Here is a 23,365-nt window from a genome sequence, read left to right as displayed (position 1 = left end):
CGAGTCGACTATGTCACAGTCAGTGAGCACCCTGGCCCCCTGCACATGAAAAGACAGTTCTAGTCCCAGTCCCAGGTCACAGTGGGTTACCTCAGACATCTGACTCCTCTCCATGCTGGAAAGGATGCACCACACGTCACACATTTAGGGCACAACAGTGGCAACTTATATTTAATAAAGGCGATGAAGAGAAAGAGGTACAATTCCTAAGCTGGCCCTATGTCCAGCAACGACTGTAGGAGACCAGGCAATAAATCCCAGTAGGCTCTATGGAGCCAAAAGTCTTTAGTGGGGCACATATCCATTCCCTGTGCCCATTCCTGCTGCCTGGCAGTCCATTGGCAACTTTTGTCCCCTGCAGGGGTATGAAATGCTCCCAACAGGGGAACACAACCTGCCACAGGCTAGCCAGCCTGCCTGGGCACTGAGCTGCAGACAGGGACTTCCTGTCTGCTTTGAGGCTGCTGACCCAGCCCCTTTTTCTTAACCTCTTACTTTTCCTAAGCTAACTTATACATACATAACCTTGTAGAGTAATGAAACATTAATACAAGACAAACACAGCACATACATAACAGCAATACACAAAGTCATACCCATCTGCCAGAGTACCACATGGGGGACCACATCAGGGAAGGAGAGAGGGAGCAGCCAAGAGTCCCCGTCACCTCCTTACACCATTACTCAGGTGACAGGCAGTGCTACAGAGCTCAGGTAAAGGCCTTAGTGCGGCAATGACCATGTTCCAATATGGGTAAGGCTGCAGCCTGAATAGGTCTGTGGAGAGTATTAACCGAGTCTCTTAGACCTGCTTAAAATGTACAGACACCGGCCAATACCCCACCACCATCTTTTATAAGGACCCAAATTTAGAAAATGTAAAGGAAGCGCTAGTTTCATAAGAGATAGAAGTCTCATTTAGGAGCCTGGAAAAGTCAGCAATGTTCTTTGTCCAGCACCAGAAATTGTAAATTACTAACGAATATGTGTGCCCTATCTAACTAACAATTTGTGAACAGTCAAATATGCTGACAAGGGACAACTGAACGCTGCGCTGGGACAACGAACTGAACGTGGTGGCTGACTGTTGTGTCTGTGCGACTGCAGGTTGTGGGCAGGAGGCCTCAGCGCAGAGTGGGAAGGATGTAACACAGGGGAATGGCCGGTGGTTTCACCGTCAGACAGATTCTGTACCCAGGCGTCGTTCTGCCCACCTTCTGGGGGGCTGCGTATATGAGCAGTATAAGGCGTATGCTAACAGAGGTAGCAATTCCCCTTTATGAAGGGATGTGTGGGTCAGATTTTCCAACTAGCAGCATATATAGAGAGCATGTTTCATTACTCATACAAGCATTATTATTCTGTGTAAGGCTGAACCCTGAAGAATTGTGTGGAGCATATTAATGTATTGATGTTCCACAATGTCCAAGTGCAGACCCAAAAATCACCATCAGTCTCCCAGATACAAGCTGAAAGAGACCGTGAGACGGGCAACACAACAAAGAGAAATATATAGAGAGAGATTGAGAGTAGAAATTTCACCTTGCACAATGTGGAAAGGTTTCCAAAAATTACGCAAGGTGTCTGTATCATACCCGCTGAAAGAGACCATGATGGGGACCTCACAATACATTTTGCAGTTATTAGAATAGGTAGCGATAGAGAGCACAAGTTTCACCATTGCACAATGTGCAAAGGTTTCCAAAAACGTAAAAACATTACCCACGTGGGGTGTACACAGATGGCCACTAAGTACTTGTTGCAGAAGCAGGAGGAGAAGGAAGTGATTTCCTAAACAAAATGGTTTTGGATGGTGAAGGACGGACGTTAAGACAACTTACAAAAAAGAACATTTAGGCTGCATGTACATTACGTTGCTGTCATCTGTAGGACTTACAAAGTCAGAGGAAATCCAGCCCTTGTCCAGTTGTAGAAGAGTCAGCCCGTCTGCATTTTCCGCTGACAGGCGTGTGCTCCTATCCGTTATGATTTCACCTGCCAAACTAAAAACCCGCTCAGACAACACACTTGCGGCAGGGCATGGCAGCACCTCCAAGGCAGAGATGTGAAATGCATGATGTTCCCTTTTCTCCCCAACCCTTTTAAGAATGTAAATATGACTATTGTGTTCGTACACTGTGTTACTGCTACACAAAAAGTGTATTACCACCATGTACCAGAGTATTGCTCCACCTCCTGTGTATTACTCCATGCATAATGTGTATGCCATATCTACACAGTTGTTGGGGAAAGTTTGTCCCCGGGCCCAGTTTAGTGTCAGGGGTGTAGCGTTCCTCATTGGCCACTAGAATGGAGCACTGTAGTATGTATTTAGAGTAGGAGGGGCACAGTGCAAAAGTTAGTGTGAGATTCCTTCTTTTAGTTAGTTGGAGTCTGGGCCTGAGCCCTGAGCTCACTGGGCTGCCCAGCCAGAAGTTCCTGTGCCCCGCAATGTTTAAGAAGGTGCCCAGCATAGAATGGTTATAAAGAAAGAATTCCTCTAGGAGGAAAAGAGAACAGAAGTGCTGCATATGCAGCTGAAGGAAATCTGTCCCTATGGAGCAAGAAGACAGGTCTGCATGGTCACTACACACGAGATGTGGCAGATCTTTGCCTGGGCTGCAGTACTTAGAACCGGGGCGAAACGGTATAGGCCAAAGCCTGGCTTATGTTGTGTTACACGTGCTTCTGTAAAGCGGGGGGATGGCACATTGGGAAAATTAGTGGCGGCTGGGAATCGGGTACTGTGGGGCTGCCACCATCAAGAGTTTTCAGAAAGACTCCGTTCCCACAAGTCAAAATGACAACATTTCCAGGGCTAGCAATCTGGCAATGTGGGCGTTTAGCGTTTAGGCCTGTGGGTGGGTGGATATTTTTGCTTCCTGAGAAATGTCTGGGGAAGGGACATTTGAACGTTGCACTGGGACAACGAACTGGATGTGGTTGCTGACTGTTGTGTCTGTGCAACCACAGGTTGTGGGCAGGAGGCATCAGCACCTGCTTTCTGGACAGCAGATTGGAAAGTCGGTAACACAGGGGAAGGGCAGTGGTTTCACCCTCAGACAAAGATATTGCACCCAGGCATTCTGCCCACCTACTGGGGTGCTTGGCTGCCATGTGCTTCTGCATGCTAGTGGTGCTCAGGTTGGCAGTGTTCTTGCCTCTTCTCAGCTTGGCATGGCAGATTCTACAAATTATAGTTGTTTCGTTTGAAAGAATTTCAGAAGAAAACTGCCATACAGGGGAACAACACACACTTGGCCTGTTAGCTAGCCGAGTGGGGGGGCTCTGTGGAACAGTTGACTAATTCTCCTTCTGGTCAAACCACTACCTCTTCTTGCCTGTTTTCATGCTACGGATCCATCCTTCTCTGTAAAGCTGTTGTCGTTATGCGTGCCACCATGCCAGGTTGGATCAGTGGCCTTATCATCAACCAAGTCATCTTCCAATTCATCAATCTGATCCTCCTGAGTTGCGATTTTAGGCTGACCTGATGGCAACTGTGCCTCATGATTATCCTCCACCTCTTAAGGCATGAATAGACCTTCCCCAATGTGGCTTTCTCTTAGCCGTGTGTACTCAGATGTTTTGGCGTCACTGCACTCCACCTCCTCATGCCCCTCTTTAATGGTGCACGTTGTCAGGCCTGAAGAATTACGAGAGAATGTAAACAGTTCCTCAGTGTGGCCAGCATTGGTATGATATGTCTCCTGGGACTCTAGATGGGGGGAGGAACAAGGACCAGGTTGAGTATTGTGAGGCCCAGCCTCCACTGAGACCGGACCATGTGGAAGACTTGGTAGTGCTGCTTGTCAACACACTGGAGTCTTTGTCTGCCATCCAACCCACAACATCCTCGCAGTTGTCTAGGTTTTACAATGGTGTAGAGCGCTGACTGAATTTTGATAGGAAGCTAAAACGAGATACAGTCACTTTCTAATCAGTCACACGGCCTTGGCGGGCTCCACCACATCCATGTCCACGTTCCTTAACTTCATCCTTTCCCATATTGAATGCGTTATGAATAAAAATGTCCAGGCTGTATTTTTAACAAGTACCCTCACAGACGTGTTATGTACAAATTCCCTGAACCTAGCAATGTGTGGCTATTTTTTTTAAATATCAGCTTTATTACACATGGCAACAGCAGACTCATGAAAATTCCAGTTAAAAAGTCATGTTTGTGTATCTCAGCAGGCTTTGTGCCAGTCACACAACTGCTAGATAAAGACTATTTATTTAACAAATAGAAAATTTGTATTTCTTTTATATCGCCTTTATGTCACACGGGAACACCAGAATAAGGAAAATGATTGGCACTGGTAAATTGTGATGTTTGCTTATTGCTTTGCGGAAGTTGCCCAACTGCTAAAGATACAGATACGCTATTTATTTAACCAATATCTTTTTTTTTTATATATATCGCCTTTATGACACATGCCAACAGCAGGCTCAGGGAATTACTGGTAAATGGTGACTCTTCCATAGCTCAGCAGCCGACCCTCACTCTAATTTTAGAGGGCCAGCAGCCGGCCCTCACTAGGCATTTTTGCACAGCCAGCATTGCTACTGCAATATCATTTTTCCACCTGAGGTGGGCAAAGTTTATTTTTCGTATTAATACTGTAAAGTTTATAGAGGGCCAGCAGGCGTCATGTGGACAGATGACACCAATGCAGAGCTTTTTGGCCTACAAATAAAAGAACACAGTTGTTAAAGTCAAATATGGTGGAGGTTCAAATATATTTTGAGGTTGTTTTGCTGCCTTTGGCCCTGGGTGCCTTGACTATATGCAAGGGATCATGAAATGTGAAGATTCAAGAAGGATTTTGGGATCACATTGTAGTGTCCAGGGTCAGAAAGCTGGCTTTTCATCCTAGGTCATGGGTGTTACAGCTGGACAATGACTCCAAACATACTTTAAGAAGCACCCAGAAATGGATAAATGGATGGGAATAAAGCACAGGAGACAGTGTTCACAAGTGGTAATTTCAGCTCTAGTAGCATAAAGTTTCCCACCACTACCTCTTACATACAGATGCTACAGAGAAACTGCAAACGGACACATTAAAACAGTTAATTTTTCCTGCTTTGCTGAATTTCAGAGTACAGACCACTGTAAAAAAAAAACACAAATCTGTCATAGAGTGCAAGGAAAAAAGCAACAGCAAGGATTATAATTTATAAGGCAATAATCCCTGACTAGATGCTTGTAATACGCTATCTCTACTGGCACACCTCACACTAGATTAATTGCAGATAAGGGAGGTATTATTGTAGAATATAAAAGGGATTTGAACTCTCCCTGAAAAGATATTTTCTTGTACGTGGTAGCAACAAACTCAGGAGGAACTCAAGCCACACTGCCAGCTTTGATGAATTTCCGAGTATAGTTCACCATAAAAAAACATGATTCTGTCAATGAGTGTATGTAAAAAAGCTGCAGCAAGAATTATAAATTAGAAGGCATCAATGCCTGACTAGTTGCAGCTAACAGCGGTATTAATAGGGAATAGAATAGATGTTAGCTTTATATTTTTAGGTTGCAGCAGCAGGAATTATAAGGCAATTATCCCTGAATAGATGCCTATAATACGCTATTCCTCCTGTTACAGCTCACCCTACATGAATTGCAGATAAGAGCGGTATTATTAGAGAATAGAATCTAATTGCCCTGAAAAATGTGATTAGTTTAATGTAGCAGCATCAAGGACTGTTATTTCATTAGCCCTGTTGGGGAATATAGTGGAGTGTTTTGCATCTTATCAGCCTGATATGGAGGATACCGGGGTCTTCTGTACTTACTGTACTAACTTTGCTGCCTCCGATGTGAGTGTGGAAGTCCCTGTGTGATGACCACCTGACAGCCCACAACAAGGCACTGGATAATATACTATAGAACCCACCGGCTCTTTTGGTTTCCAAAAATGTTCCCTCAACTAGAAGGTGGATACTCCAAAAAGCATTTTTCCCATTACTAAGTAATGGGTCTACTACACTGGTAAAGCGTATTCACTAAGTGCAAGGGATGCCAAAAATTAGGAGTCACTGCAATACCCCTTTGAAGAGACATAGTTGAGGGCCTCAGAAAACATTTTTTTTCCATTATTAAGTAGTGGGTATCCTAAACTGGTAATGCCCATACACTAAGTGCATGGGCTGAAAAACATTTACCCTTGGGGTATATATATAAAAGTATGCTAGAGGAAGGCCTCTAAAAATTGTTAATGCGGGCATCATAAACAGCCTTAAAAATTCATAGTGAGGGTCGTGTGATCACCCTCTGTGGAGGAGAAGGACAACACAAAAAAGATGAAATCTTGAAACGTATACCCATATTTGGGTGGGAAGGGGTGCATGAGAATAGACCAGAAAAAAAACCACAGGATTTGAGTTTTTGTTCTGCCGCTGTCATCTGGTGGGGTTGAGAAGTCTGGCCCAATCCAGGCCTTGTTCATTTTGATGTGAGTTACCCTGTCAGCATTTTCAGTTGACAGAACGATGCGCCTACCAGTTATAATACCCTCAGCGGCACTAAAAATCCAATCTGACAAAACGCTAATGGTAGGGCAGGCCAGGACTTCCAAGGCATAGAAAGACAGTTCATGCCACGTGTCTGGCAGGACGCTGGTACTGTTGGGTAGGTACTCCTTCAGCATCTTCCAAAACTTTTCCTTCCTTGTCAGAGTACCTCTTGCAACAGAACGTGAGCCCTGGGAGGGTCTGAGAAAACTGTCCAGACCTTTGAGAGGGTTCTCCTGCCTCAGCATCTGGTGTCTGTCTTTCTTATCTCCACACCTTGGTTGTCCAAGGATCCCTGACCTCTGCCACCAACATTGTCAGATGGGAATTTCTGGTACTGCAACATTTTATTAGACCTATGGAAAGTTCTCTGTGAAGCTTGGGTCTAGAAGGGTGACCAACCAGTAATTAGTGTTGGCCAAAATGAGTACAACGTCATGGTCACGGGAACAAGAAAAACTCAGCCAGGATCACATCGCAAGCAAGGCACCCTCATAGTGAAAATAACGCCAGAGTCTCAAAACCTTCTCTCTCTGAAGGTGGCCTAAATAAATTCTCAAAAAAGTGTCTTCTAACTTCTTTCTCTTCACCGTGAAATAAAAAAACAACATTATTACCTTTGTTCCATCGAAGGTGATATGGAAATTAAATAAGAAATCACATCAAAAGCCCATCAAAGACACTAGATGATTGTTAGTCGAGCGGTCATTCAACCAGCAGCCATCTTGGCCAGCTCTCACATATACAGGAGCTCTCATTTGGCTAAGCACTACTGAGTTCTCTATGAGAAAGCCATTGTATCAAGTCTGCAATAGGGACAGGCCCCAATGACTGAATACCTCATCCCCCGCCAGATGCCCTCCATCTCAGAGGATCAGCATTCTCTGCAATAGAGACAGGCCCCAATGACTGAATACCTCATCCCCCGCCAGATGCCCTCCATCTCAGAGGAACAGCGTTCTCTGCAATACAGACAGGCCCCAATGACTGAATACCTCATCCCCCGCCAGATGCCCTCCATCTCAGAGGAACAGTGTTCTCTGCAATAGAGACAGGCCCCAATGACTGAATACCTCATCCCCCGCCAGATGCCCTCCATCTCAGAGGAACAGTGTTCTCTGCAATAGAGACAGGCCCCAATGACTGAATACCTCATCCCCCGCCAGATGCCTCCATCTCAGAGGAACAGCGTTCTCTGCAATAGAGACAGGCCCCAATGACTGAATACCTCATCCCCCGCCAGATGCCCTCCATCTCAGAGGAACCGTGTTCTCTGCAATAGAGACAGGCCCCAATGACTGAATACCTCATCCCCCGCCAGATGCCCTCCATCTCAGAGGATCAGCGTTCTCTGCAATAGAGACAGGCCCCAATGACCGAATACCTCATCCCCCGCCAGATGCCCTCCATCTCAGAGGATCAGCGTTCTCTGCAATAGAGACAGGCCCCAATGACTGAATACCTCATCCCCCGCCAGATGCCCTCCATCTCAGAGGATCAGCGTTCTCTGCAATAGAGACAGGCCCCAATGACTGAATACCTCATCCCCCGCCAGATGCCTCCATCTCAGAAGAGCAGTGTTCTCTGCAATAGAGACAGGCCCCAATGACTGAATACTTCATCCCCCGCCTGATGCCCTCCATCTCAGAGGAGCAGTGTTCTCTGCAATAGAGACAGGCCCCAATGACTGAACACCTCATCCCCCGCCAGATGCCTCCATCTCAGAGGAACAGTGTTCTCTGCAATAGAGACAGGCCCCAATGACTGAATACCTCATCCCCCGCCTGATGCCCTCCATCTCAGAGGAACAGTGTTCTCTGCAATAGAGACAGGCCCCAATGACTGAATACCTCATCCCCCGCCAAATTCCCTCCATCTCAGAGGAACAGCGTTCTCTGCAATAGAGACAGGCCCCAATGACTGAATACCTCATCCCCCGCCTGATGCCCTCCATCTCAGAGGAACAGTGTTCTCTGCAATAGAGACAGGCCCCAATGACTGAATACCTCATCCCCCGCCAGATGCCCTCCATCTCAGAGGAACAGTGTTCTCTGCAATAGAGACAGGCCCCAATGACTGAATACCTCATCCCCCGCCAGATGCCTCCATCTCAGAGGAACAGCGTTCTCTGCAATAGAGACAGGCCCCAATGACTGAATACCTCATCCCCCGCCAGATGCCCTCCATCTCAGAGGAACCGTGTTCTCTGCAATAGAGACAGGCCCCAATGACTGAATACCTCATCCCCCGCCAGATGCCCTCCATCTCAGAGGATCAGCGTTCTCTGCAATAGAGACAGGCCCCAATGACCGAATACCTCATCCCCCGCCAGATGCCCTCCATCTCAGAGGATCAGCGTTCTCTGCAATAGAGACAGGCCCCAATGACTGAATACCTCATCCCCCGCCAGATGCCCTCCATCTCAGAGGATCAGCGTTCTCTGCAATAGAGACAGGCCCCAATGACTGAATACCTCATCCCCCGCCAGATGCCTCCATCTCAGAAGAGCAGTGTTCTCTGCAATAGAGACAGGCCCCAATGACTGAATACTTCATCCCCCGCCTGATGCCCTCCATCTCAGAGGAGCAGTGTTCTCTGCAATAGAGACAGGCCCCAATGACTGAACACCTCATCCCCCGCCAGATGCCTCCATCTCAGAGGAACAGTGTTCTCTGCAATAGAGACAGGCCCCAATGACTGAATACCTCATCCCCCGCCTGATGCCCTCCATCTCAGAGGAACAGTGTTCTCTGCAATAGAGACAGGCCCCAATGACTGAATACCTCATCCCCCGCCAAATTCCCTCCATCTCAGAGGAACAGCGTTCTCTGCAATAGAGACAGGCCCCAATGACTGAATACCTCATCCCCCGCCTGATGCCCTCCATCTCAGAGGAACAGTGTTCTCTGCAATAGAGACAGGCCCCAATGACTGAATACCTCATCCCCCGCCAAATGCCCTCCATCTCAGAGGAACAGCGTTCTCTGCAATAGAGACAGGCCCCAATGACTGAATACCTCATCCCCCGCCTGATGCCCTCCATCTCAGAGGAACAGTGTTCTCTGCAATAGAGACAGGCCCCAATGACTGAATACCTCATCCCCCGCCAAATGCCCTCCATCTCAGAGGAACAGCGTTCTCTGCAATAGAGACAGGCACCAATGACTGAACACCTCATCCCCCGCCAAATGCCCTCCATCTCAGAGGATCAGTGTTCTCTGCAATAGAGACAGGCCCCAATGACTGAATATCTCATCCCCCGCCAGATGCCCTCCATCTCAGAGGAACAGTGTTCTCTGCAATAGAGACAGGCCCCAATGACTGAATACCTCATCCCCCGCCAGATGCCCTCCATCTCAGAGGATCAGCGTTCTCTGCAATAGAGACAGGCCCCAATGACTGAATACCTCATCCCCCGCCAGATGCCCTCCATCTCAGAGGAACAGCGTTCTCTGCAATAGAGACAGGCCCCAATGACCGAATACCTCATCCCCCGCCAGATGCCCTCCATCTCAGAGGATCAGCGTTCTCTGCAATAGAGAGAGGCCCCAATGACTGAATACCTCATCCCCCGCCAGATGCCCTCCATCTCAGAGGAACCGTGTTCTCTGCAATAGAGACAGGCCCCAATGACTGAATACCTCATCCCCTGCCAGATGCCCTCCACCTCAGAGGAACAGTGTTCTCTGCAATAGAGACAGGCCCCAATGACCGAATACCTCATCCCCCGCCAGATGCCCTCCATCTCAGAGGATCAGTGTTCTCTGCAGTAGAGACAGGCCCCAATGACTGAATACCTCATCCCCCGCCAGATGCCCTCCATCTCAGAGGAACAGCGTTCTCTGCAATAGAGACAGGCACCAATGACTGAATACCTCATCCCCCGCCAAATGCCCTCCATCTCAGAGGATCAGCGTTCTCTGCAATAGAGAGAGGCCCCAATGACTGAATACCTCATCCCCCGCCAGATGCCCTCCTTCTCAGAGGAACCGTGTTCTCTGCAATAGAGACAGGCCCCAATGACTGAATACCTCATCCCCTGCCAGATGCCCTCCACCTCAGAGGAACAGTGTTCTCTGCAATAGAGACAGGCCCCAATGACCGAATACCTAATCCCCCGCCAGATGCCCTCCATCTCAGAGGATCAGTGTTCTCTGCAGTAGAGACAGGCCCCAATGACTGAATACCTCATCCCCCGCCAGATGCCCTCCATCTCAGAGGAACCGTGTTCTCTGCAATAGAGACAGGCCCCAATGACTGAATACCTCATCCCCCGCCAAATGCCCTCCATCTCAGAGGAACAGCGTTCTCTGCAATAGAGACAGGCACCAATGACTGAATACCTCATCCCCTGCCAAATGCCCTCCATCTCAGAGGAACAGCATTCTCTGCAATAGGGACAGGCACCAATGACTGAATACCTCATCCCCGCCAAATGCCTCCATCTCAGAGGATCAGCGTTCTCTGCAATAGAGACAGGCCCCAATGACCGAATACCTCATCCCCCGCCAGATGCCCTCCATCTCAGAGGATCAGCGTTCTCTGCAATAGAGACAGGCCCAAATGACTGAATACCTCATCCCCCGCCAGATGCCTCCATCTCAGAGGAACAGCATTCTCTGCAATAGAGACAGGCCCCAATGACTGAATATCTCATCCCCCGCCTGATGCCCTCCATCTCAGAGGAGCAGTGTTCTCTGCAATAGAGACAGGCCCCAATGACTGAATACCTCATCCCCCACCAGATGCCTCCATCTCAGAGGAACAGTGTTCTCTGCAATAGAGACAGGCCCCAATGACTGAATACCTCATCCCCCGCCTGATGCCCTCCATCTCAGAGGAACAGAGTTCTCTGCAATAGAGACAGGCCCCAATGACTGAATACCTCATCCCCCGCCAAATGCCCTCCATCTCAGAGGAACAGCGTTCTCTGCAATAGAGACAGGCCCCAATGACTGAATACCTCATCCCCCGCCTGATGCCCTCCATCTCAGAGGAACAGTGTTCTCTGCAATAGAGACAGGCCCCAATGACTGAATACCTCATCCCCCGCCAAATGCCCTCCATCTCAGAGGAACAGCGTTCTCTGCAATAGAGACAGGCCCCAATGACTGAATACCTCATCCCCCGCCTGATGCCCTCCATCTCAGAGGAACAGTGTTCTCTGCAATAGAGACAGGCCCCAATGACTGAATACCTCATCCCCCGCCAAATGCCCTCCATCTCAGAGGAACAGCGTTCTCTGCAATAGAAACAGGCACCAATGACTGAATACCTCATCCCCCGCCAAATGCCCTCCATCTCAGAGGATCAGCGTTCTCTGCAATAGAGACAGGCCCCAATGACTGAATACCTCATCCCCCGCCAGATGCCCTTCATCTCAGAGGAACAGCATTCTCTGCAATAGAGACAGGCCCCAATGACCGAATACCTCATCCCCCGCCAGATGCCCTCCATCTCAGAGGAACAGCGTTCTCTGCAATAGAGACAGGCCCCAATGACTGAATACCTCATCCCCCGCCTGATGCCTCCATCTCAGAGGAACAATGTTCTCTGCAATAGAGACAGGCCCCGATGACTGAATACCTCATCCCCCGCCAGATGCCCTCCATCTCAGAGGAACAGCGTTCTCTGCAATAGAGACAGGCCCCAATGACCGAATACCTCATCCCCCGCCAGATGCCCTCCATCTCAGAGGATCAGCGTTCTCTGCAATAGAGAGAGAGGTCCCAATGACTGAATACCTCATCCCCCGCCAGATGCCCTCCTTCTCAGAGGAACCGTGTTCTCTGCAATAGAGACAGGCCCCAATGACTGAATACCTCATCCCCTGCCAGATGCCCTCCACCTCAGAGGAACAGTGTTCTCTGCAATAGAGACAGGCCCCAATGACCGAATACCTCATCCCCCGCCAGATGCCCTCCATCTCAGAGGATCAGTGTTCTCTGCAGTAGAGACAGGCCCCAATGACTGAATACCTCATCCCCCGCCAGATGCCCTCCACCTCAGAGGATCAGCGTTCTCTGCAATAGAGACAGGCCCCAATGACCGAATACCTCATCCCCCGCCAGATGCCCTCCATCTCAGAGGATCAGTGTTCTCTGCAATAGAGACAGGCCATAATGACTGAATACCTCATCCCCCGCCAGATGCCCTCCATCTCAGAGGAACAGTGTTCTCTGCAATAGAGACAGGCCCCAATGACTGAATACCTCATCCCCCGCCAGATGCCCTCCATCTCAGAGGAACAGTGTTCTCTGCAATAGAGACAGGCCCCAATGACTGAATACCTCATCCCCCGCCAGATGCCTCCATCTCAGAGGAACAGTGTTCTCTGCAATAGAGACAGGCCCCAATGACTGAATACCTCATCCCCCGCCAGATGCCCTCCATCTCAGAGGAACAGTGTTCTCTGCAATAGAGACAGGCCCCAATGACTGAATACCTCATCCCCCGCCAGATGCCCTTCATCTCAGAGGAACCGTGTTCTCTGCAATAGAGACAGGCCCCAATGACTGAATACCTCATCCCCCGCCAAATGCCCTCCATCTCAGAGGAACAGCGTTCTCTGCAATAGAGACAGGCACCAATGACTGAATACCTCATCCCCCGCCAAATGCCCTCCATCTCAGAGGAACAGTGTTCTCTGCAATAGAGACAGGCCCCAATGACTGAATACCTCATCCCCCGCCAAATGCCCTCCATCTCAGGGGAACAGTGTTCTCTGCAATAGAGACAGGCCCCAATGACTGAATACCTCATCCCCCGCCAGATGCCCTCCATCTCAGAGGAACAGCGTTCTCTGCAATAGAGACAGGCCCCAATGACTGAATACCTCATCCCCCGCCAGATGCCCTCCATCTCAGAGGATCAGCGTTCTCTGCAATAGAGACAGGCCCCAATGACTGAATACCTCATCCCCCGCCAGATGCCCTCCATCTCAGAGGAACAGTGTTCTCTGCAATAGAGACAGGCCCCAATGACTGAATACCTCATCCCCCGCCAGATGCCCTCCATCTCAGAGGAACAGCGTTCTCTGCAATAGAGAGAGGCCCCAATGACTGAATACCTCATCCCCCGCCAGATGCCCTCCTTCTCAGAGGAACCGTGTTCTCTGCAATAGAGACAGGCCCCAATGACTGAATACCTCATCCCCTGCCAGATGCCCTCCACCTCAGAGGAACAGTGTTCTCTGCAATAGAGACAGGCCCCAATGACCGAATACCTCATCCCCCGCCAGATGCCCTCCATCTCAGAGGATCAGTGTTCTCTGCAATAGAGACAGGCCCCAATGACTGAATACCTCATCCCCCGCCAGATGCCCTCCATCTCAGAGGATCAGTGTTCTCTGCAGTAGAGACAGGCCCCAATGACTGAATACCTCATCCCCCGCCAGATGCCCTCCACCTCAGAGGATCAGCGTTCTCTGCAATAGAGACAGGCCCCAATGACCGAATACCTCATCCCCCGCCAGATGCCCTCCATCTCAGAGGATCAGTGTTCTCTGCAATAGAGACAGGCCCCAATGACTGAATACCTCATCCCCCGCCAGATGCCCTCCATTTCAGAGGATCAGTGTTCTCTGCAGTAGAGATAGGCCCCAATGACTGAATACCTCATCCCCCGCCAGATGCCCTCCACCTCAGAGGATCAGCGTTCTCTGCAATAGAGACAGGCCCCAATGACTGAATACCTCATCCCCCGCCTGATGCCCTCCATCTCAGAGGAACAGCGTTCTCTGCAATAGAGACAGGCCCCAATGACCGAATACCTCATCCCCCATCAGATGCCTCCATCTCAGAGGAACAGCATTCTCTGCAATAGAGACAGGCCCCAATGACTGAATACCTCATCCCCCGCCAGATGCCCTCCACTTCAGAGGATCAGCGTTCTCTGCAATAGAGACAGGCTCCAATGACTGAATACCTCATCCCCTGCCTGATGCCTCCATCTCAGAGGATCAGTGTTCTCTGCAATAGAGACAGGCCCCAATGACTGAATACCTCATCCCCCGCCAGATGCCTCCATCTCAGAGGAACAGCGTTCTCTGCAATAGAGACAGGCCCCAATGACTGAATACCTCATCCCCCGCCAGATGCCCTCCACCTCAGAGGATCAGTGTTCTCTGCAATAGAGACAGGCCCCAATGACTGAATACCTCATCCCCCGCCAGATGCCCTCCACCTCAGAGGAACAGCGTTCTCTGCAATAGAGACAGGCCCCAATGACTGAATACCTCATCCCCCGCCAGATGCCCTCCATCTCAGAGGAACAGTGTTCTCTGCAATAGAGACAGGCCCCAATGACTGAATACCTCATCCCCCGTCAGATGCCCTCCATCTCAGAGGAACAGCGTTCTCTGCAATACAGACAGGCCCCAATGACTGAATACCTCATCCCCCGCCAGATGCCCTCCATCTCAGAGGAACAGCGTTCTCTCCAATAGAGACAGGCCCCAATGACTGAATACTTCATCCCCCACCAGATGCCTCCATCTCAGAGGAACAGTGTTCTCTACAATAGAGACAGGCCCCAATGACTGAATACCTCATCCTCCGCCAGATGCCCTCCATCTCAGAGGAACATTGTTCTCTGCAATAGAGACAGGCCCCAATGACTGAATACCTCATCCTCCACCAGATGCCCTCCATCTCAGAGGATCAGTGTTCTCTGCAATAGAGACAGGCCCCAATGACCGAATACCTCATCCCCCGCCAGATGCCTCCATCTCAGAGGAACAGTGTTCTTTGCAATCTTCCATACATTATTTGCATTCAGAGAGATCATTTAGAAATGAACCAAACTAAGTCTCAGGCGCTCAACATTACCCTTTTATCGCGACTTACAACACCTAGAGAGAAACTTCTCCTTCCGCGGCACTTCGATTCTATCAAGTTTCTGAGTATCAACATTTCTACACAAACCGAAAAACTTCAGTTCATATCCTGATCTATAAAGCTCTACTGGCCTCCATACCAGGCATACTGAGCTCCTGGGCTCCCTCCTTAGTGGCATGGCTAATGTTCAACTCATCAATTGTCCTTAAGGTAGTCTACATCCTACAAGTCCCACCATTTTATCTCTCCAATACATTTTACTAATAACTCAGAAAAATCTACAATGACTACATCTGAGCTAACTCTAAGCCCCATATCGCATATAATATACTGCATCCCCCACCAAAAGGGTTGGCTTGAGATTCCCATCTTGAATTTATTTATTTATTACGCTTTTCTTATATAGCGCCATCATATTCGACAGCGTTTTACAGACATTATCATCTCTGACCTTTACTGTTCCTCCACTGCACTGGGCTAACTGATAAACCGTTCAGTAGGTTTCTGTCCCAGACAATATCTTCGGCCGAGTTTCTCTGCTCATCTCTTACATATATTTCCTATGAAGTTATCATGAATCTGACCTCCTGTAAATTCACCCCTGAGACTCTCACATGGCCGATGCTTGATGTCCTGCTTGACCATTGTCTGTTCATGGTGCACTCTGTGAAGTGCAGATTGATCCGTCATGCGAACTCAAGATCACTTAGAAACACCAATCTTTGCCTATTAATTCTCATGTAAAATAATCAAGATCTATATATAAAAAAGACAAGAAACTGCAACAAAGAAAGAACAATGTAGAGGAACCAAGACGGAAGAGTGTGCACAAACATTCTAGAAATGTTCTGGAGATACATGAGAAGGGACAATCTAGAGGAAAACGAGAAAGAACTGTATATAAAAATACAAGATGAGGTTTAAGGAGAAACGAAACAATGGGGAAGGGCAAGATGGCAATTGTGGATGTTTGATGGCAAAGTCAGGAGACAGTAAATTATTGGCAGCAGATATGAACTTACACCGGGTTGTTGTTGTTGGGGGATTTCCCGATTCGGACCTCGGCCCCCATCAGTCGCTCCGGACAACAGTCCATCCTATTTGTCAGGACAACATTCCATATCTTGTAGGTCTGTATCAGGTCCACCTTCCACCAGGGATTATATTTCTTCGTGGTGAGAATGCAGGAGCCGTTGTCGTAATGGACATCTTTGATACCATCGATGGCATTCTTGGCATTTCCCATTTTTCGAGGTTGTTGAACAGACACTTGAGAGGCTATTCCATTTCTTGCTATATTGAGGCCTGAGGAAATAAAACCAGAAAATTGTTTCATTATATGGAACTTTTATGTGAGTCCATAGAACATAGTCCCACCACTTATTCAAACCCAGAAAAGTCAGAAGGACAAGTGTCACGAATCCCACCGTGCTTCCACCAATATGTCACAAATCGGGGGTGACCTTTGGCCAGCACACGGCTATCACATGTGCAGGGGGCTTATCTTAGTTATCCCACCACTGCTACAATGTGATGAAAACACAAACAAGGCTATTGACCTACCAATTTACCGCAGGGGCTTATTTTAGTTATCCCACTGCTGCTACAACATAACACAAACTGCAGGGATTTATGTATATCCTGCTTTCCAGTTCCGCTTCGGAACTTGCAGCTCTCTGGCGCCCCCTTACCCTCAGGTCAGCCAGGGAACTACACCTTGGATAATTGGTCGCCGGATGGGCTGCTTCACTGTGGACTGGCTAGCGGGCACGCTGCAGCAAGGGAATTATAAATACTCAGGCTGCAGCCAGACAATAGCTTATATAACCCAGTCTCATCGCTGCCAGCTCACCCACCTAGCCCAGAACACACGTCGCTGCCACCAGCTCAGATTTCTCCACAGAGGGGTTCAGAGCCAACCCAAATTAGTAGTGTAATTAACTTCAGGAGACTTAGGGTTCGTTTTAGAGCAAGGGAACGAAGCTAGTAAATATTATAACATTTACTCCATAAAAAGATTAGGCAGTGTTTATAAAAGGTATATCAAGATTTTACAATATGAGACAATTTAAAGTATGTACAGCAATTATAGAAAAACAGGAATTAAAACAGAAAGTAACACTCACATGTGCTCAGATCATTTCAGCTAACCATGCTGGTGGGCAGAGGCAAATATCCCAGTTTATCAGGGAGTCTGGACAGTGTGAAGTCCCAGGCAAGAATGAAAGTTGGGTTGAGTGCCATGCCTTAGGCTATGTGCACACGTTGTGGATTGGGGTGCAGAATTTTCTGCACAAAATCCGCATGTCCTGGCAGAAACTGCAGGTGCGGATTTGCCGCGGATTTGCCGCGGATTTTGTGCGGTTTTGATGTGGAATTGATGCGGATTTTGTGTGGATTTTCTGCGGTTTTTACCCCTGCGGATTTCTATTATGGAGGGGGTCAGAAACGCTGCAGTTCTGCACAAAAGAAAAAGCATGCTACTTTTTTTGTTCCGCAGTGGTTTTCACGTGGATTTTTCCACACTATTAGCACAGCTGTTTTTTCCCAAATGATTTACATTGAACTGTAAATCACAGTGCGGAACTGCAGCGTTTCTGCGTGGAAAAATCTGTTGCGGATCTGCAGTAAATCCGCATCGTGTGCACACAGCCTTATACTTGCAGGCTTGTGACATCACTAAAGGGGCTGGTTTATTGTACCCTCCCCTCTCCTCAAAGTTACAGATTTTAGCAGCAATACCTATAATTCTCATAACTTGGCTTGCGAATCTAGCAGAATAACAGCACACACCTCACTCATCTTATTTTGAAATTAGCTTTCTAATGATACCAATTCGTACTAGTTGTTCAACATAGTTCAGGAGAAATCCGCACTTTGTACGCATTGTGTTTAGCTGCTAGCACTTACAGTGGTTGACAGATCTACTGATGGAAATTCGCAATATGTACTCCTTATTTTTCTAGCCCAAATCGGTGGCCCAATATTTTACTATAATAGAACAAAGAACCTCATGTCTTTTGAGAGAGACTGTACCAGTTTTAGCTGGTACTAGATGGGAGAATTGTCTACGGCAGCTACAGGGGCAATAAACATTCTTTTGGTGGGAGGGAATGAGAGGTTTGGGATTCACACACACAGCAGCAGAAGCAAAGAGAGGGGGGTTGGACTAGCCCACAGCGTGTGTGAGATCAAGGAAAACAAAAAATCATATTATACATTATCGTCACAACAAGGAATATAGACTGAGAAGTGGATGATAAAGGTGGAGGTGTTGGATCCAGGACGACATGGTGCCTTCTGCTGCTCTACATTCTTCCAAAAACCAAAGGAGTAAATGATATTGTATCAGCGTAACAGTGTCATACAGGGGACAACTACTTCAAAGCTACCAAATACTAAGGATGTAGAATTGCCATTTTATTACAAAGTTTATCCATAGTTGGTGCATGTGATGGAGATCTCAGTAGCAGCAGCTGCAGAACCTCTGACCCCTCTGCCCATGATATAACCACCCTGTGTGTATATTACTGCTCTATGGTACAGATATATGACCGCCCTGCAGTCTGCGGTGTGGACAGGATCTCACCTCTAGGTTCAGGATCACATCCCAGAGTCAGAACCATGGATCCCAGCAGAATCAGAGACGACAGAAGATCCATCCTGAGGAAACAAGAGGAACAGAGATGGAAAAAATAATTACAAAATATCCATAGAAGAGAAGCTTTGTAAATCATTTATTTTGCTGATCTTGATCACAACCTGGGCAGATTTCACTTGTCTGATAAGTGATTCTTGGAATATGTGACCACTGTAATGTCCCTGAAGGGGTTAACTAGTGTGACGCTTTTATAGGGTGGGTCGTTCCGGACGCAGTGATACTAAATGTAAGTATTTTTTTTTGTTTCATAAAAATTTCTATTTATGGCTACAATATATTTTAATTTTTGTCTTTATTATTCTGTGATTTAAAAAAATATATTTTTACAACTTCTTTTTAACTTTTTTTTTTTACACCTTTTTACTTAGTCCCGCTATGGGAGTTTCACTTTCTGCAGTCTGATCGCAGTTATAAGGCATAGCAACGCCGAAGCCGCAGCAGGAGCCGGAGCCGGAGCCGGAGCAGGAGCATTGCTAGGCTTTATAACTGTCCGTTCTGCACTGACACTAGTTAGTTTAGCCAAACACTGCGCATGATATACCGTATATACTCGAGTATAACCCGAGACCCCTAATTTTGCCCCAAAAACCTGTGAAAACTTATTGACTTGAGTATAAGCCTAGGGAGGGAAATGCAGCAGCTACTGGTAAATTTCAAAAATGAAAATAGATACCAATAAAAGTAAAATTAATTGAGACATCAGTAGGTTAAGTGTTTTTGAATATCCATATTGAACCAGGAGCCCCATATAAAATATACCCGATATAATGCTTCATAATGGGCCCCATAAGATGCTCCATAATAAAATATGCCCCATATAATGCTCCATAAAGTTTATGATGGGCCCCATAAGATGCTCCATAGATTATGCCCCATAAGATGCTCCATAGATTATGCCCCATAAAATGCTCCATAGATTATGCCCCATAAAATGCTCCATAGATTATGCCCCATAAAATGCTCCATAGATTATGCCCCATAAAATGCTCCATAGATTATGCCCCATAAAATGCTCCATAGATTATGCCCCATAAAATGCTCCATAGATTATGCCCCATAAAATGCTCCATAGATTATGCCCCATAAAATGCTCCATAGATTATGCCCCATAAAATGCTCCATAGATTATGCCCCATAAAATGCTCCATAGATTATGCCCCATAAAATGCTCCATAGATTATGCCCCATAAAATGCTCCATAGATTATGCCCCATCTGCTGTGATTAAAATAAAAAAAATCACATACTCATCTCTTGTTGCTCGGAGATCATATGGGGCAGGATGAAGAGATCATATGGGGCAGGATAGTGCTGTCCCTTAGCTTATAGTGTGCTTTCTTATTATTTATAGCGCCATCCCATAGTACAGTTCATATCAGAAGTTTCAATACTCTATATACTGTATAAAGACACATCTGCAGGTTTTTCTCAATATCTGACATGAAATCAGAATAAACCTTTCCCGTTTTAGGTCAGTTAGGATTACCAGAATTATTAATATTTGCCAAATGCCAGAATAATGAGAGAGAGAAAATGTTTTAAGGCATTTTTATTACTTACGGCAAAGTCAAAAGTTTACATACTCTAAAATTCCTGTGCCTTTAAACAATTCTGGACTGCCCATATGATGATGTCATGTGTTTGGAAGCTTCTGAGTTAATTAGAGACTCACCTGTGGATGTATTTTAATGCACACCTGAAACACACTGCGTCTTTGTGTAGCATCATGGGAAAGTCTCAAGAAATCATCCAAAATATCTGGAAGAGGATTGTGGACTTGCACAAGTCTGGCTGACCCTTGAGTACAATGTCAAGTTGCCTGAAGGTGAGTCATTCATCTCTACAAACAATTATACGCAAGTACAAACAAGATGGGAATGTCCAGCCATCATACTGCTCAGGAAGGAGACGGGTTCTGTGTCCCAGAGATCAACGTGCTTCGGTCCGACATGTGCATATCAAACCAAGGACAAACGCAAAAGACCTTGTGAAGACGATGGCGGAAGCTGGTAAGATTGTGTCAGTATCCACAGTGAAACGAGCACTGTATCAACATGAACTGAAAAGCCACTCTGCCAGGAAGAAGCCATTTACATCAAAAGCCAGATTAATGTTTGCAAATGCACACAGGAACAAAGACCTTCATTTTTGGAGACGTCCTGTGGTCTGATGAAACTATAATTGAACTTTTTGGGCATAATGGATGTTACGTTTGGAGGAAAAAGGGAGAAGCTTGGAAGCCTTCCGAACACCATCCGACCTGTGAAACACGGTGGTGGCAGCATCATGTTGTGGGGTTGTTTTGCTGCATGAGGGACTGGTGCACTTCACAAAGTAGATGACATCATGAGTAAAGAAGATTATGTGGCAATACTGAAGAAACATCTCAAGACTTCAGCTACGAAGTTAAAGCTTGGGAGGGAATGGATCTTCCAAATGGACAATGAGCAGAAGCATACTGCCAAAATGATAACAAAGTGGCTTCAGGATAACAAAGTCAATGTTCTGGAGCGGCCATCACTAAGCCCTGCTCTCAATCCTATGGAAAATTTATGGGCAAAGCTGAAAAGGCCGATGCGAACAAGGGACCTACCGACCTGGATCAGTTACACCAGTGTTGTCAGGAGGAGTGGACCCAAATTCCGACCAACTATTGTGAGAAGCTTGTGGAAGGAGATCCCAAACGTCTGACCCAAGTCATTCAGTGTGAGGGCAATGCGACCAAATACTAATGAAATGGATGGAAACTTCTGACTTTGCCGTAAGTAATAAAAATGTCTTAAAACATTCTCTCTCTCTCTCATTATTCTGGCATTTGGCAAATATTAATAATTATTGTAATCCCAATTGTCCTAAACGGGAAAGGTTTATTCTGATTTCATGTCAGACATTGAGAAAAACATAAAGATGTGTATCTTTATATAGTGTATGGAAACTTCTGGTTTAAACTGTATATAGTGTACTTCCTTGCTATATATAGAGCTGTCCCTTTGTTTATAGTGTACTTTCTTGATATATATAGTGCCGTCCCTTAATATATAATGTAATTCCTTGATAAATATAGTGCTGTCCCTTAGTATATAGTATAATTCCTTGTTATATATATTTTTACGTCCCTTAGTATATAGTATACTCTCGTTATTTACAGCGCTGTGTACTTTCTTGTTATATATAGCACTGTCCTTTATTACATAGTTTCCACTTATTATTTATAACACCTGCCCTTATTATGTAGAATCCTTTACAATCCTATACATCCTTTGTTGTTATGCATAGCATATATGTTTTACAGTCATTTCATTATATATGTAACAAGAGAGGATGCTATAAAATAAAGAAAAGGGCGCTATAAATAACAGAGATGACAAGAGAATCCGATATGTAAGGGGCAGTACTGTACATGACAAGAGAGGGCACTAAGTAATAAGGGTCGGTAATATACATATTGACAGGAGACTATGGAACGTAATATAATAAACACAAGCAGTACATGCAGCGGGTGAAATAGGGATTCAACACATCGCCAGCTTTCTAAGTAAATCTATTTGTAAAGCTGCTATTGACATGAAATTCTCCCCAGATGTCTGAAACAACAACAACCCATCCAACCCGTGGAAGCGCACAAGCGCGAAACGGCCGTCGTCCGTCCTCACTCCCTGCATCCCTCGTTAGACCAGCCGCCTCTCCTTGTTATGTCCGCAATGTTGTGAACTTGAATAAAAGGACATTAATCTTCAGCAGACCTTGGGTGAGTGCCACTTCTTCTCTTTTTCATGGACAAAAAATAATGTATATTCTGAATCTTAACTATATAATATAATAAAAGGGAAACGACCCAGACACATTTCTTGCACAGGGACCCCCAAGCTGTCAGTTTATGCCCCTGCTTTGCTGTTTTCCATTATCTTTACTGTCCTCTCTTCTCTCTGCTGTCCCCTCTTATCTCTGCTGTCCTCTATTATCTCTGCTGTCTCCTATTATCTCTGCTGTCTCCTATTATCTCTGCTCTAGTAGCAGGCAAGTTGAAAAATCACAGGGGCCCCAAGCTGTCAGTGTCCACCCCTGGGGGAGCGCAGCGATCACAGGGGCCCCAAGCTGTCAGTGTCCACCCCTGGGGGAGCGCAGCGATCACAGGGGCCCCAAGCTGTCAGTGTCCACCCCTGGGGGAGCGCACTGATCACAGGGCCCCCAGCTGTCAGTGTCCACCCCTGGGGGAGCGCACTGATCACAGGGCCCCCAGCTGTCAGTGTCCACCCCTGGGGGAGCGCACTGATCACAGGGGCCCCCAGCTGTCAGTGTCCACCCCTGGGGGAGCGCACTGATCACAGGGCCCCCAGCTGTCAGTG

General features: G+C 47.0%; 1 protein-coding gene across 1 annotated transcript in view; it reads right to left on the bottom strand.

Annotated features, from left to right (window-relative positions):
- LOC143783345 (uncharacterized) overlaps window positions 1-19,577 on the bottom strand; it is a 72,334-nt gene extending 52,757 nt beyond the window's left edge. The window contains exons 1-2 of the mRNA XM_077271749.1: window positions 18,949-19,577; window positions 16,382-16,664 (exon numbers count right to left, since the gene is read on the bottom strand). Of these exons, the coding sequence (XP_077127864.1) occupies window positions 16,382-16,664; window positions 18,949-19,096 (431 nt within the window). The 5' untranslated portion in view covers window positions 19,097-19,577. The remainder of the gene's footprint in view (window positions 1-16,381; window positions 16,665-18,948) is intronic.
- Window positions 19,578-23,365: the final 3,788 nt, after the last annotated feature.

This window comes from Ranitomeya variabilis, chromosome 6, assembly GCF_051348905.1.
Source record: "Ranitomeya variabilis isolate aRanVar5 chromosome 6, aRanVar5.hap1, whole genome shotgun sequence".
Classification (NCBI taxonomy): Eukaryota; Metazoa; Chordata; class Amphibia; order Anura; family Dendrobatidae; genus Ranitomeya; species Ranitomeya variabilis.
This window is presented reverse-complemented; position numbering and strand designations above follow the sequence as displayed.